The sequence below is a fragment of the Microcaecilia unicolor genome, chromosome 2 (assembly GCF_901765095.1).
Source record: "Microcaecilia unicolor chromosome 2, aMicUni1.1, whole genome shotgun sequence".
Classification (NCBI taxonomy): domain Eukaryota; kingdom Metazoa; phylum Chordata; class Amphibia; order Gymnophiona; family Siphonopidae; genus Microcaecilia; species Microcaecilia unicolor.
In genome coordinates this window covers 551986311-552001871 of record NC_044032.1, presented here as the reverse complement: position 1 = coordinate 552001871, position 15561 = coordinate 551986311, and the positions used below count along the sequence as shown (strand labels likewise).

At 39.9% G+C, this 15561-nt stretch overlaps 1 protein-coding gene across 1 annotated transcript in view; it reads left to right on the top strand.

The window, feature by feature from the left end:
* The window catches only part of FRYL (FRY like transcription coactivator), a 655466-nt gene that overhangs the window by 125265 nt on the left and 514640 nt on the right, over positions 1-15561 (top strand). Inside the window, 1 exon segment of the mRNA XM_030191364.1 lies at positions 4425-4505. Coding sequence (XP_030047224.1) covers positions 4425-4505 — 81 coding nt within the window.

Here is a 15561-nt window from a genome sequence, read left to right as displayed (position 1 = left end):
TTCCAAACAGAGTTGATGAGTTCATTTTCATTCAACATATGACTCATGGCACCTGATCGGCAGAGGATCACCACCACAGCATCTACTTGTTCCGTGACGAGTTCTTCATTCAAATAACTCTTGTGCAAATGGACAATAAAGTGGCCATCTAATATGTCAGTAGGCATGGGGAATTACACTCTTGTGCAGAAATGTAGTTCACAGTTGCACGATTATTCATCTCAGTGCCAACATCATGGCCTTTTACTTACGAGAGAACCTCAACGCTGTAGTCGACTTGTTGAATAGAAAACTCCAATCTCAGGAGTGATAGCCAAGTAGGTACAAAGCATAAATTGATTCTTTCCAAATATCTTGGAGCCAAGACCTCCTGTATCTTCCAATGCCTGTCATTTCAAGGACATTCCAAAATGCACAGAGAGTCAGCTCATTTAACTCTAATCATGCTGTATTCGCCCAGGCATTTTGGTTTCCAGTTGTATTCAAGGTAGTCCTTTATCCATTTCTTCCTTACATGCGAGTGGGTTTTTCATCACATTAAATTACGATCAGCTTCTATACTTGAAAACCTCAAGTCTTTGAATCTAGTTGCCTGGCTTATACTTCCTTACTATTCAATAATGTGACTTTTTGCCAGGTTTTCTAGAGCTTCTTTTGTCTAGCACAGATTCCACAAGAAGATTATACGTGTATATAGGGCACAGTTTTTCTAAGTGATATGCATCTGGTCATTCATCATACAAATAGTGGGATTCTTAAATTCTTGACTATTAACTGTCTTTCTCAAATAGTAAATTTTCTTTTTTGACGTTGCTAGTATGCCTTATTGTTAATCTGTTTTCATGATGATGTAAATGATTCTTCCCTAATTATACATTTCATAGTGAAATGGCTCTACAATGTCTTTTTTATCTTCAGATTCACCCTCCTCCAATGGTTTTGGATTTGAATTTGCTGTTCTGTGTGCTTACAATCTTTTAATTTGTATCTATGTAATTAATGGATTTTAAGTTTATATATTTGAAATTCCTTTTCCCTATTAAGTATTACGTAAGCTAGATTCATTGGTGAAATTCAAGCTTTAGTCTAAAACGTTCCTTATCTTTAAATCTGTGAAGATACAGTATTATTATGTGCACGCCCTAATCTTTTTCCTAGCGTGGTATTTCCTTTTTATTTCAACTAGTCCATTATTCTTCCAGTATTTCATCCATCTTCACTTTTAACTGAGGATTGTATTCAATTGTATACTTTTTCAACTGTGCTACAGCACTTCAAATTTATCTTTTTCGGAAATGATCATGTAACAGGATACTGTCAGCCATTTCTGTCCTTGGTTACTTCTCATTCAAAAGTTAAAAAAAAAAAACAAAAAACGAGACACTTTAGAAATGGATAACTTCATGTACATTTTGTTAAATAAATAAATAAGTAGTGAGAATGTTCATCCTGCTGTTTTCAGAAAACACCGGCTACAGTAACTTTCCTTTGTTAAACCTAGCCTAGTACTGCTGCTACTTTAACTAAAACTATATTTTCAATGGGAAGTAATGTTTTCTAATTTATTTATTTATTTATAGCATTTATATCCCACATTTTCCCACCCAAGGGCAGGCCCAATGTGGCTTACAGAAATTTACAAAAGTCATACATCAATTCTACAACAAACAGTCAACGGCATTGTAGTGAAAGAGGCTAGAGAGTAATAGCAGAGGTGGGGAAATGTGGAAAGAGAAATTGAATTCAATAGGCAGCAGTGCAGGGCGGGTCAGGAGCGTAAGCTTTTCCGAATAAGAAGGTCTTAAGGTATTTTTTGAAGGTCGGATGATCAGGGGTAATTTTCACAAATTTAGGTAGACCATTCCACAGTTGTGCGCTAATATAGGAAAAGGTGGAGGCGTAGGTGGTTTTATACTTGAGGCCTCTGTAGATTGGGTAATGCAGATTTAAGTACAAGCGAGCTGATCTGTGAGAGTTTCGAGGTGGTAAGCTGACAAGGGAGTCCATAAGTACATAAGTACATAAGTAGTGCCATACTGGGAAAGACCAAAGGTCCATCTAGCCCAGCATCCTGTCACCGACAGTGGCCAATCCAGGTCAAGGGCACCTGGCACGCTCCCCAAACGTAAAAACATTCCAGACAAGTTATACCTAAAAATGCGGAATTTTTCCAAGTCCATTTAATAGCGGTCTATGGACTTGTCCTTTAGGAATCTATCTAACCCCTTTTTAAACTCCGTCAAGCTAACTGCCCGTACCACGTTCTCCGGCAACGAATTCCAGAGTCTAATTACACGTTGGGTGAAGAAAAATTTTCTCCGATTCGTTTTAAATTTACCACACTGTAGCTTCAACTCATGCCCTCTAGTCCTAGTATTTTTGGATAGCGTGAACAGTCGCTTCACATCCACCCGATCCATTCCACTCATTATTTTATACACTTCTATCATATCTCCCCTCAGCCGTCTCTTCTCCAAGCTAAAAAGCCCTAGCCTTCTCAGCCTCTCTTCATAGGAAAGTCGTCCCATCCCCACTATCATTTTCGTCGCCCTTCGCTGTACCTTTTCCAATTCTACTATATCTTTTTTGAGATACGGAGACCAGTACTGAACACAATACTCCAGGTGCGGTCGCACCATGGAGCGATACAACGGCATTATAACATCCGCACACCTGGACTCCATACCCTTTCTAATAACACCCAACATTCTATTCGCTTTCCTAGCCGCAGCAGCACACTGAGCAGAAGGTTTCAGCGTATCATCGACGACGACACCCAGATCCCTTTCTTGATCCGTAACTCCTAACGCGGAACCTTGCAAGACGTAGCTATAATTCGGGTTCCTCTTACCCACATGCATCACTTTGCACTTGTCAACATTGAACTTCATCTGCCACTTGCACGCCCAATCTCCCAGTCTCGCAAGGTCCTCCTGTAATCGTTCACATTCCTCCTGCGACTTGACGACCCTGAATAATTTTGTGTCATCGGCGAATTTAATTACCTCACTAGTTATTCCCATCTCTAGGTCATTTATAAATACATTAAAAAGCAACGGACCCAGCACAGACCCCTGCGGGACCCCACTAACTACCCTCCTCCACTGAGAATACTGGCCACGCAATCCTACTCTCTGCTTCCTATCTTTCAACCAGTTCTTAATCCATAATAATACCCTACCTCCGATTCCATGACTCTGCAATTTCTTCAGGAGTCTTTCGTGCGGCACTTTGTCAAACGCCTTCTGAAAATCCAGATATACAATATCAACCGGCTCCCCATTGTCCACATGTTTGCTTACCCCCTCAAAAAAATGCATTAGATTGGTGAGGCAAGACTTCCCTTCACTAAATCCGTGCTGACTTTGTCTCATCAGTCCATGTTTTTGTATATGCTCTGCAATTTTATTCTTAATAATAGCCTCCACCATCTTGCCCGGCACCGACGTCAGACTCACCGGTCTATAATTTCCCGGATCTCCTCTGGAACCCTTCTTAAAAATCGGAGTAACATTGGCTACCCTCCAGTCTTCCGGTACTACACTCGATTTTAGGGACAGATTGCATATTTCTAACAGTAGCTCCGCAAGTTCATTTTTTAGTTCTATTAATACTCTGGGATGAATACCATCAGGTCCCGGTGATTTACTACTCTTCAGCTTGCTGAACTGACCCATTACATCCTCCAAGGTTACAGAGAATTCGTTTAGTTTCTCCGACTCCCCCGCTTCAAATATTCTTTCCGGCACCGGTGTCCCCCCCCAAATCCTCCTCGGTGAAGACCGAAGCAAAGAATTCATTTAATTTCTCCGCTACGGCTTTGTCCTCCCTGATCGCCCCTTTAACACCATTTTCGTCCAGCGGCCCAACCGACTCTTTGGCCGATTTCCTGCTTTTAATGTATCTAAAAAAATTTTTACTATGTATTTTTGCTTCCAACGCTAATTTCTTCTCAAAGTCCTTTTTTGCCCTCCTTATCTCCGCTTTGCATTTGGCTTGGCATTCCTTATGATCTATCCTGTTACTTTCAGTTGGTTCTCTTCTCCACTTTCTGAAGGATTGTTTTTTGGCTCTAATGACTTCCTTTATCTTACTGTTTAGCCACGCCGGCTTCACCATAGAGAATTTTATGCACCAGAGCGCAAATTTTAAATGTTTAATTGCAGTAGAATGCTGTGATTAGATATGTTTAATGTATAAAGAAAAAATATCTACTTATGATACAATGCAAACGTTTAATCAGAGAACTTACAAAATAGCAATGGAACTGTAGGGCAATTTGGGTGACTTCTGTACTAAAGTATGCTGTGTAATTTGTACATTCAAAGCAAGCAAACCAATCATGAGTGGTAAAGGTAAATAAACATATTCTCTTGTACAGCATGAGACACATCCATGTTTGTTCTTTTGCATTTGTTCTCTAGGTATTCAGGAACCAACACTGGGAATGTGCACATTATTGCAGACTTATATGCGGAGGTTATAGGGGTTCTTGCACAATCAAAGTAAGCTCATGTTTTTAAATCTTTTGTAAATCTAATAGTATTTATCGTTAAGCATCATACAGTGATTTTTAGTCTTTCTTCTGTTACACACCTGACAAATCATGTTCGTGTGTGATACACTTACCATTAAATTCTGACTGAACGATAAGTCAGTGTAATAGTGTTATACTCCATGTTGTACTACAGAATGGATAAATGTTTATTAAGGGAGGGAGGGGGGGGGATGGCATGGGGAGAAAATCAAAAATAATTTGACGTCGGAAGGAACACCGACAGATGCCTGTTGCATTAGTTCTGTTATTGATGTATTATTAATGAATGAAAGATGATGAAAGCTGTTTATTCTGTGTGTTAAATTAATAAACAGATTTAAACATAAATTCTGACTGAACATAAAAGAAGACCAAATATCATTTTACTGTAGTTCAGTTATGCAAGGAAAATATAAACTATTCTTAACACTTTACAAAAAAAATAAACTTATTGAAAAGTTATTACATTTTTAATCTTCACTTAATTCATCAGTGGGAAATCTGGGACTTACATGCTGCACACAGTTTTTTGATGCAAGGTTTAGTGACAGACAAATTCACACTAAATTTACTATCAATATCAATAATTTTTGCAACCTATTCTCCTTACAGTTTGTCATACAAATTCAGATTCTGGTATTACCTCAGTATAACAGCAGCATCAAATTCTTCCACTGCTGCATGCTTTATGAAGTAACACAAAATCTTGCTAATTAGCTACTTGGAACCCATGTAGCAAACCTTCCATAACAGCAGTGACTCTCAAGATGGAAATAACAAGAACTGTAGCTTTGATAAAGCAGCACTGCAGATAAAGATGCTAGTATACCTCCTATTGGAAAAGCTGAACAAGTTGGACTGCTGTATATCCCCATATAGAAACTACATGCCAGCAGAATCGCTCAGTGGTCACATGCACACAGACCAACCATCAGTAAATAGTTTTATAGGTCTGATCAGCAGTCATGATTTACAATTAAAAAGAAACTCCAATAATTGATAGGAAGGTAATCTGTTTTATAACAACCAGTCACACCCTGACATTAATATACAGAATAAACGACCAAATATTAGAAACCAAAATGCTGAGAAGCCACAGTATCTGTGAGCAGTACACCAGAGAAAGAGAAATAAAAATGCATTTTTTTCCTTAGAAAAATAAATTGGCCACACATGACGGGTAAAAAAAAGATTATATTTTAATTGGAGTGATCCTAGTCCCTTTCCTTTTTTGGTCTCCTAAATCCTTTTTATTTCTTCCTTGTTTTTTCTCTTATTTCCTTACATCTGTCTCTGACATTGGTCTTTCCCTTTCTCTTTTTTTCCATTTCTGCTCTGTGCTCCTCTATCCATTCATAGCTAAATTTCAGTTCTCCTTTGATTTCCTCTCTCCACCCTCCAGTTCTCAGTCTGTTTTTCAACCTCTTACCTATCTAACTACTAACTTTCCATCTTTCTGATTCCTCCCCAGTCAACCCATTCCCTCCTTTCTCCCTCCACAGCTTTCTGTCTTCTCTATGTCTTTGACTTGGTCCCCAGACCCTCGTTTGCAACCTTGTGTGCTCAGCCCCCTCTTCAGCTCTTGTATTCTTCCTTTTGCTGATTGCTCCTCTATGAGCCCCAGCTCGTTCCCTGTAGCACATCTTCCCTCCCTGGTATCTAGTCCTTTCTTCCGTCTCTTATCACCATACACATAAGTACATAAGCACCACCATACTGGGAAAAGACCAAGGGTCCATGAAGCCTAGCATCCTGTCTCCGACAGCGGCTAATCCAGGCTTCAAGAACCCGGCAACCCCCCCCCCCCACACACACAAAAATTTAATAATGTTCAATGGACTTTTCCCTCAGGAATCTGTCCAAACCCCCTTTAAATTCCGTAAGGCCAGCTGTTGTCACTACATTCTCTGGCAACGAGTTCCAGAGTCTAACTACACGCTGTGTAAAGAAAAACTTTCTCCTATTTGTTTTAAATCTACCATATTCTAGCTTCATCTTGTGTCCCCTGATTTTGTTGTTGTTTGAAAGTGTAAACAAACGCTTCACATCTGTCCGCTCTAATTCACTCATTCCTGCTTATAATCGAAAGAGAAAAACGCCTATATTCCGACCTAAATCGGGACATAGACGTCTTTCTCACGCGGGTGCCAAAATCGGTATAATCGAAAGCCGATGTTGGGCGTTTCCAACTGCACTCCGTTGCGGGAACGAATAAAGTTGATGGGGACGTGTCGGAGGCGTGGTGATCAGCTGAGCAGAGATGTGCGTGCTCGGCCGATAATGGAAAAAAGAAAGGCGTTTTTAGAGAGAATTTAGGTCACTTTTGTTGGACCCGTTTTTTTCACGAACAGGTCCCAAAAAAGTGCCCTAAATGACCAGATGACCACCAGAGGGAACCGGGGATGACCTCCCTTGACTCCCCCAGTGGTCACTAACCCCCTCCCACCAAAAAAAAAGAACGTTAAACACTTTTTTTTCCAACTTGTAAGCCAGCCTCAAATGTCATTCCCAGCTCCATGACAGCAGTATGCAGGTCCCCGAAGTAGTTTTAGTTTAGTTGGTGCTGCGCGGGACCCATGCACAGAGGAAAAATCGGAAGAAAAAAAAAAAAAACAAGCAAGTGCAGTCAGGGACGTCTAAATTACCACGATAGTAAAAGGGGGATTTGAACCAGCAACCTTCTGATTACAAGCTCAGTGCTCTAGCCAGTGCACCACATTATTCAGTTGCTTAGACATCCTTCCCTTTCCATTAAGTCCCTCCAAGTTTCTGTCAGCCAATCACAGCTGTTTAGCTGACATAGATTAATGAGACAAAACCAATCTACTATATTTCTTTGAAGGGGTGAACAAACATGTTGAGAAAGTTGAGCCGTTTGAAATTCTGTATCTGGATTTTCAAAAGGCATTTGACAAAGTACCTCAGAAAAGACTCCAGAGGAAATTGGAAAGTCATGGGATAGGAGGTAGTGTTCTGTTGTGGATTAAAAACTGATTAAAACTAAAAGATGAAAACATAGGGTAGCATTAAATGATCAGTATTCTCAATGGAGAAGGATAGATAATGTGGTTCCCCGAGGGTCTGTGCGATGACCGCTGCTTTTTAACTTATTTATAAATGATCTAGATATGGGAATAGCTAGTTAAGAAATTAAATTTGCTGACAACACAAAGTTATTCAAGGTTAATTCAAAAGAGGATTGGTAAAAATTACAAGAGGACCTTATGAGACTGGGAGACTGGTCATCCAAGTGACAGATGACATTTAATGTGAGCAAGTGCAAAGTGATGCTTGTGAGAAAGAGGAACTATACCTATGTGATGCAGGGTTCCACGCTAGGAGTCACCGACCAGGAAAGGGATGTAGTTGTCATTATTGATGACATGTTGAAACCCTTCGCTCAGTGTGTAGCGGTGGCAAAGAAAGCAAATAAAATGGTAGGTATTATTAGGAAAGGAATTGAAAACAAGTGTTATAATACCCTTTTAATGTTCTATGTTGCAACCGCACCTCGAATACTGTGTGCAATTCTGGTCACTGCATCTCAAAAAAAGATATAGTGGAATTACAAAAGGTACAGAGAAGGGTGACAAAAATGATAAAGGGGATGGGACAACTTCCCTATTAGGAAAGGCTAAAGCAGGTAGGGCTCTATAGCTTGGAGAAAAGGCGGCTGAGGGGAGATATGATAGAGGTCTATAAAATAATGAGTGGGGTGAAGCGGGTAGATGTGAATCGCTTGTTTACTGTTTCCAAAAATACTAGGACTAGGGGCACGTAATGAAGCTGCTTAGTAGTACATTTTAAACAAATTGGAGAAAATATTTCTTCACTCAACATGTAATTAAACTCTGGAATTCGTTGCCAGAGAATTTGGAAAGAGCGGTTAGCTTAGTGAGGTTTAAAAAAGGTTTGACTATCTTCCTAAAAGAAATGTCCATAAGCCATTATTAAGATGGATTTGGGAAAATCCACTACTTATTTCTGGGATAAATAAAATATATTGTACTATTTTGGGATTTTGCCAGGTACTTGTGACCTGGATTGGCCACTGTTGGATACAGGATGCTGGGCTTGATGGATCTTTGGTCTGTCCCAGTATGGCACCACTTATGTTGTCCAACGTGGCTTTTATAAATTAAAGATGCTCCACTCAGTAAGACGCCTATTTACTAAATAGCTTCTTAGGATTTCAGGTTAATTTTTGAAGAATTTGAAGCGGGGCTATCTCTTCTGCATGTTTGACTGCAAGGCCAAGTGTCTGAATAAGAATCTGTTTGTTAGGTTCTGAGATTTTGATAACATATTGTGTTTCAGATTTGGCAAGACTGTTCTCCTAATTCCTGGTCTGTATACTTGGTTTGTGTTATTTGGGCTATACTGGAGTTGTAACAGCTTACAGAAATTATTTATAATGGAAAAAAAATCTTCTCTAATGGTGTAATATTTTCAGTGATGCCTGTTTATATACGCCATGGCTGGTAAAAGGGGATGTGGTTACTGTGGGTGTGGCTACCATAGGGGCAGAGCCATAGTGACCCCAACCCTAAGATTATCCATAATGAGTACTGGTACATATTTTTGTACAAAAAATACACTGGGATCATCCTGCATCACTTTTTGTGCTGTTAATTACAATAAGTTGTTAGTCACATTGAGCCTGATCTATTGGGGTAATGTGGGATTTAGAATATTAAAATTAATAAAATGAATATTTTTGCAATTTCATCAATTTTTCTTCTTAATCTAATTCAGAACTAAAAATAGTTTACTTAGCTTTGTAGAGGGACCTGCACCAGTATGAATTGTGTAGAAGGTTATTTTAATTTGCCTTTGGCACCAGATGATTTTATTTTTATTAATAGGGATCATGTTTTATTCCAGTTGCTGTATTCTCTTGCATTGGAGCAGATTGTCACCTGTGTGATGCATGTGACGGGGCACGTGCTGGATTCGGTTTTCTTGGGAGATTGTGTGAGGCGTGGTCTATTTGGAGATTTGGAAGTTGCATGGCTTGTTTGGTCAGATCACTTTTTAATTTCTTTTCAGTTGCAGTTTTGGAAAGATATTGTGGATGATGTAGCTCTGAAAAGGTTAATGGTGATTAGGACACAGTTTGATGTTCAAGAGCTGTGGAGTGAGTGGGCTCCCAGATTAACTTTAGATTATAATTTTTCTCTTGATCAGGTGATCACGGTCTGGACGGTTAGTTTAACTCAGGTGCTGGATGTTGTTGATCCCAAGCAGAGAATTATGGTTAGGACTGCTTACAAACCTTGTCTATGGAAGACAGCTCCGGTTATGCAAGTATGCCGTGAGTTGAGACAGGGTGAGAGGAAATGGAGGAATCAAAGGATAGTGATAATTTTGAGGGCTATAATCTTAGGAGGGTGAAATATTTGCGGCATTGTGCGGATGAGTGAATTAAGTATAGAGCTAAGGAGCTGTTTCATACAGTTTAATTTTTGATGGGAAGATCAAACCCTTACTGTGTTGATGACCAGGAGTTTGTAGGATTTTTATATAACAAACTGAATAAGGTAGATCATAAGAGAGATCATGATAGTGGTATGCAATTGGGTACTTCACTATTACTTGCTGATAGATGGACTGAGTTTGTTCCAGTGATGGACCATGAGATTGAGGCGATCATACATTCTGTAACTCCGATGAGAGCAGTGGCTGATCCATGTTCTACAGGAATTTTGAGGATTTTTTCCAAGGAAATTGATCCTATTATTTGTTGGATAGTGAATGTTTTTGAAGGATGGGTTATTTTCCCCAAATCTTGTGAACAAGCTACGATAAATCCGGTGTTGAAGAAGGCAGGTTTAGATGTAAAGGTGTTGAATAGTTATCGTCCAATTTCTGTTATACCTTTTGTTGGGAAGATTTTGGAAAAGTGGTTCTGACTCAGTTGGAGGAATTTATTGAGAAATGTGATGTGTTCGCTTCATACCAGTTTGGTTTTAGGTGGTCTCATAGTGTGGAAAGCCTTTTAATATCCACTGTAGATTGTACTAGGAGGAGGATGGAGGATGTATGATGGAATGTGTTTTTTGTGGTCTCCCTGGACATTTCTGGTGCTTTTGATTCTGTTGATTTGGAGTTGTTGATTGACAAATTACAACAGTCGGGTTTAGGTGGATGAGTGTTGAATTGTTTTTAGTCTTTTTTTTGTATGGAAGATCTATGGTAGTGAGAGTTGGTCCATGGATCTCAAGAGAGGTACCGGTTGAGAGGGGTGTACCACAAGTGGAGGAGTGGCCTAGTGGTTAGAGCACCAGTCTTGCAATCCAGAGGTGGCCGGTTCAAATCCCGCTGCTGCTCCTTGTGATCTTGGGCAAGTCTCTTAACCCTCCATTGCCTCAGGTACAAACTTAGATTGTGAGCCCTCCTGGGACAGAGAAATATCCAATGTACCTGAATGTAACTCACCTTGAGCAACTACTGAAAAAAGTGTGAGCACAATCCTAAATAAATAAATAAGAGTTGACTCTTTCAGCCTTATTATTCAGTTTCAGGCTTGTTTTTTTCTCAGTTGCTTTTGCTCCATAGGCTTAAACCGATGCTATCAAATTTTGATCTGAGACTTGTGGTACAAGGGTTAGAGTTGTCGTGGTTCTACTACCTCAGTGCCTAGGTACATAAGTACATAAGTATTGCCATACTGGGAAAGACCAAAGGTCCATCAAGCCCAGTATCCTGTTTCCAACAGTGGCCAATCCAGGTCACAAATACCTGGCAAGATCCCCAAAAAGTACAAAACATTCTATACTGCTTATCCCAGAAATAGTGCATTTCCCCCAAGTCCATTTAATAATGGTCTATGGACTTTTTCTTTAGGAAGCCATCAAAACCTTTTTTAAACTCCGCTAAGAAAACTGCCTTTACCACATTCTCTGGCAATGAATTCCAGAGTCTAATTACACATTGAGTGAAGAAAACTTTTCTCTGATTCGTTTTAAATTTACTACATTGTAGCTTCATTGCATGCCCCCTAGTATTTTTGGAAAGCGTAAACAGACGCTTCACATCTACCCATTGAACTCCACTCATTATTTTATAGACCTCTATCATATCTCCCCACAGCCGCCTTTTCTCCAAGCTGAAGAGCCCTAGCCGCTTTAGCCTTTCCTGATAGGGAAGTCGTCCCATCCCCTTTATCATTTTCGTCGCCCTTCTCTGCACCTTTTCTAATTCCACTATATCTTTTTTGAGATGCGGCGACCAGAATTGAACACACTATTCGAGGTGCGGTCGCACCATGGAGTGATACAATGCATTATAACATCCTCATTTTTGTTTTCCATTCCTTTCCTAATAATACCTAACATTCTATTTGCTTTCTTAGCTGCCGCAGCACACTGAGCAGAAGGTTTCAGTGTATCATCAACAACGACACCTAGATCCCTTTCTTAGTCAGTGACTCCTGACATGGAACCTTGCATGACGTAGCTATAATTCGGGTTCCTCTTTCCCACATGTATCACTTTGCACTTGCTCACATTAAATGTCATCTGCCATTTAGACGCCAAGTCTCCCAGTCTCGTAAGGTCCTCTTGCAATTTTTCACAATCCTCCTGCAATTTAACGACTTTGAATAACTTTGTGTCATCAGCAAATTTAATGACCTCACTCCCATCTCTAGGTCATTTATAAATATGTTAAAAAGCAGCGGTCCCAGCACAGAGCCCTGGGGAACCCCACTAACTACCCTTCTCCATTGAGAATACTGACCATTTAACCCTACTATCTGTTTTCTATCTTTTAACCAGTTTTTAATCCACAATAGGACAGTGCCTCCTATCCCATGACTCTCCAATTTCTTCTGGAGTCTTTCATGAGGTACTTTGTCAAACGCCTTCAGAAAAACCAGATATACAGAATCAACCGGCTCACCTTTATCCGCATGTTTGTTCACCCCTTCAAAGAAATGTAATAGATTTGTGAGGCAAGATTTCCCTTCACTAAATCCATGTTGGCTTTGTCTCATTAATCCATGTTTTTGCATATGCTCTGTAATTTTGTTCTTTATAATAGTCTCTACCATTTTGCCCGGCACCGACGTAAGACTCATCGGTCTATAATTTGCTGGATCTCCCCTGGAATCTTTTAAAAATATTGTGGTTACATTGGCCACCCTCCAATCTTCTGGTTCCACGCTCGATTGTAAGAATAAATTACATGTTACTAACAATAGTTTCTGCATGTTCATTTTTCAGTTCTATCAGTACTCCGGGATGAATACCATCCGGTCCAGGAGATTTGCTACTCTTCAGTTTGTCAAATTGCCCCATTACATCCTCTAGGTCTATAGGGATTTCATTCAATTTTTCTTACTGGTCAGCTTTGAATACCATTTCTGGCACTGGTATCTCTCCTAAATTTTCCTCGGTTAAGACCAAAGCAAAGAATTAATTTAAGCTCTCCGCTACGGCTTTGTCTTCCCTTTTATCCCTCGGTCATCTAGCGGTCTAACAGATTCTTTTGCCGGCTTCCTGCTTTTAATACACCTAAAAAAATTTTACTATGTGTTTTTGCCTCCATTGCAATCTTTTTTTCAAAGTCTCTCTTTGCCTTCCTTATCAGTGCTTTGCATTTGACTTGACATTCCTTATGCTGTTCCTTATTATTTTCAGTCGGTTTCTTCTTCCATTTTCTGAAGGATTTTCTTTTAGCTCTAATAGCTTTCTTCACCTCACTTTTTAACCATGTTAGCTGTCATTTGGTCTTCCTTCCTTCTTTTTTAATATGTGGAATATATTTGGCCTGGGCTTCGAGGATGGCGTTTTTGAACAGCTTCCATGTCTGATGTAGATTTTTGACCCTCAAAGCTGCTCCGCTAAGTTTTTTTTTTTTTCACTCTTCTTCTAATTTATCATAGTCTCATTTTTTAAAGTTAAACTCTTAGGTATTGGATATCCTGTGTCTACTTACTTCAAAGCTAATATCAAATTTGATCATATTATGATCACTGTTATCAAGTGGCCCCAGCACCATTACCTCCCACACCAGATCATGCGATCCACTAAGGAGTAGGTCTAGAATTTTTCCTTCTCTCGTCGGCTCCTGTACCAGCTGCTCCGTAAAGCAGTCCTTGATTTCGTCAAGGAATTTTACCTCCCTAGCATTCCCTGATGTTACATTTACCCAGTCAATATTGGGGTAATTGAAATCACCCAGTATTATTGCGTTGCCCAGTTTGTTTGCTTCCCTAATTTTCTTTAACATTTCTACATCCGTCTGTTCATCCTGGCCAGGTGGACGGAGGTACACTCCTATCACTATCCTTTTCCCCTTTACACATGGGATTTCAATCCAAAGGGATTCCAAGATGTGCTTTGTTTCCTACAGAATTTTCAATGTATTTTTCAGGGCTCTCCTTAACATACAATGCTACCCCTCCACCAATTCGATCCACCTTATTACTGCGATATAATTTGTACCCCGTTAAGACAGTGTCCCACTTGTTATCCTGCTTCCACCAGGTCTCAGAGATGCCTATTATATCTAATTTTTCATTTAGTGCAATATATTCTAACTCTCCCATCTTATTTCTTAGGCTCCTGGCATTCGCATATAGACATTTCAAACTATGTTTGTTGTTCATATTTACTTCATGCTCTGTACTTGCCAGTACTAATTTGCAATCTTTTGTTTGATTTTTATTTAAGGACACCTGATCTACTATGGTCTCTTTTGCAACCTTACTATTGGGATACCCTATCTTCCCTGTTTTGGTGATATCTTTGAAAGATACCTTATCCTGAACCATGCGCTTTTGAGCGATTGTTGACCTTCCCCCAGTTTCTAGTTTAAAAATTGCTCTATCTCCTTTTTAAATGCCAATGCCAGAGACCTGCCTTATATAAGCAGCAAAGTGCACAATTGCAATGACAAAAAGCAAAGGGGACATAGAGCATACCTGTCTTGTGCCTCTGAAAAGTAAATTCTTGTGATTTAATGCCATTCACTAAAATATCACTTTTAGGGTCCGCGTACAATGATCTCACCTATGTCCCATATGTCTCCCCCAAGCCCATAAGTTCTATTACTGCAAACAGGTAGGACCACTCCACCCTGACAAATTCTTTTTCAGCATCAGTGGCTACACACATCGTGTTCAATAAGACCAATTAAATCCAGTGCTCTTCTAACATCATCACCCAGTTGGCATCCCCAGACAAACCTGGCTTGATCACAGTGGAGAAGTTTCAGTAAGATGAGGTCCTGCTAGCCAGATCCTTGGCAAAACTTTTCATAAATGTATTCAATGGAGCTATGGGTCTATAACTATTACACTGACTAGGGTCCTTTCCCAGCTTGGGAAGTACCACTAAGTGCGCTTTGTGCATGGATCTGGGAAGCAAAACCCCTTCTCTACCTCCCCAAAAACCCTTGCCAAAAGGGAGGGCAACCTCTTAAGTCATAACTTTTATCATATTCTGAAGGAAATACATCTTCTCCTGTGGACTTCCCCCCTGGTAGTTTTGAAATGACTCTGCTCCCAGGGCAATGGGGGCACTCAAACTCAGTCCTGCTTTGTAACCCTTGAAAAGTCCAAGCCTTGGGGATATTTCTGAATATCATCTGCTGTCCTAGTGATCTCAGAAGAATAATGCTTCTGATAGAAAACTTTAAATTGTTGAGCTCTCTCATGAGCCAGCTTCATATCCCCTGTAGCAGAGACTATCTTACTAACCCACTTCGCACTTTGATGTTTCTTTAACTTCCCTGCTAATACCTTCCCATCGTATTCCTTCTTCCAAGAAGTCCCTGTTTGTTTCTTGCATCAAAACTTCAATGTGCTCTATGTCTAGTTCAGCCAATTTGTTCTTCAATTTTATAATTTCTCTCTAATCGTTTTGGAGGGATAATGTTCATGAACTTTCTGCAAGCTTGCTAAAGCTTCTACTATCTGCTGTCTCTTTTGGGCATTAATTCTCATCCAACTAGCTTCTTCCTGGATGAGGACCCTCCCTCATCATCGCTTTTCTCGTGTCCCACACCATCCTCATTAG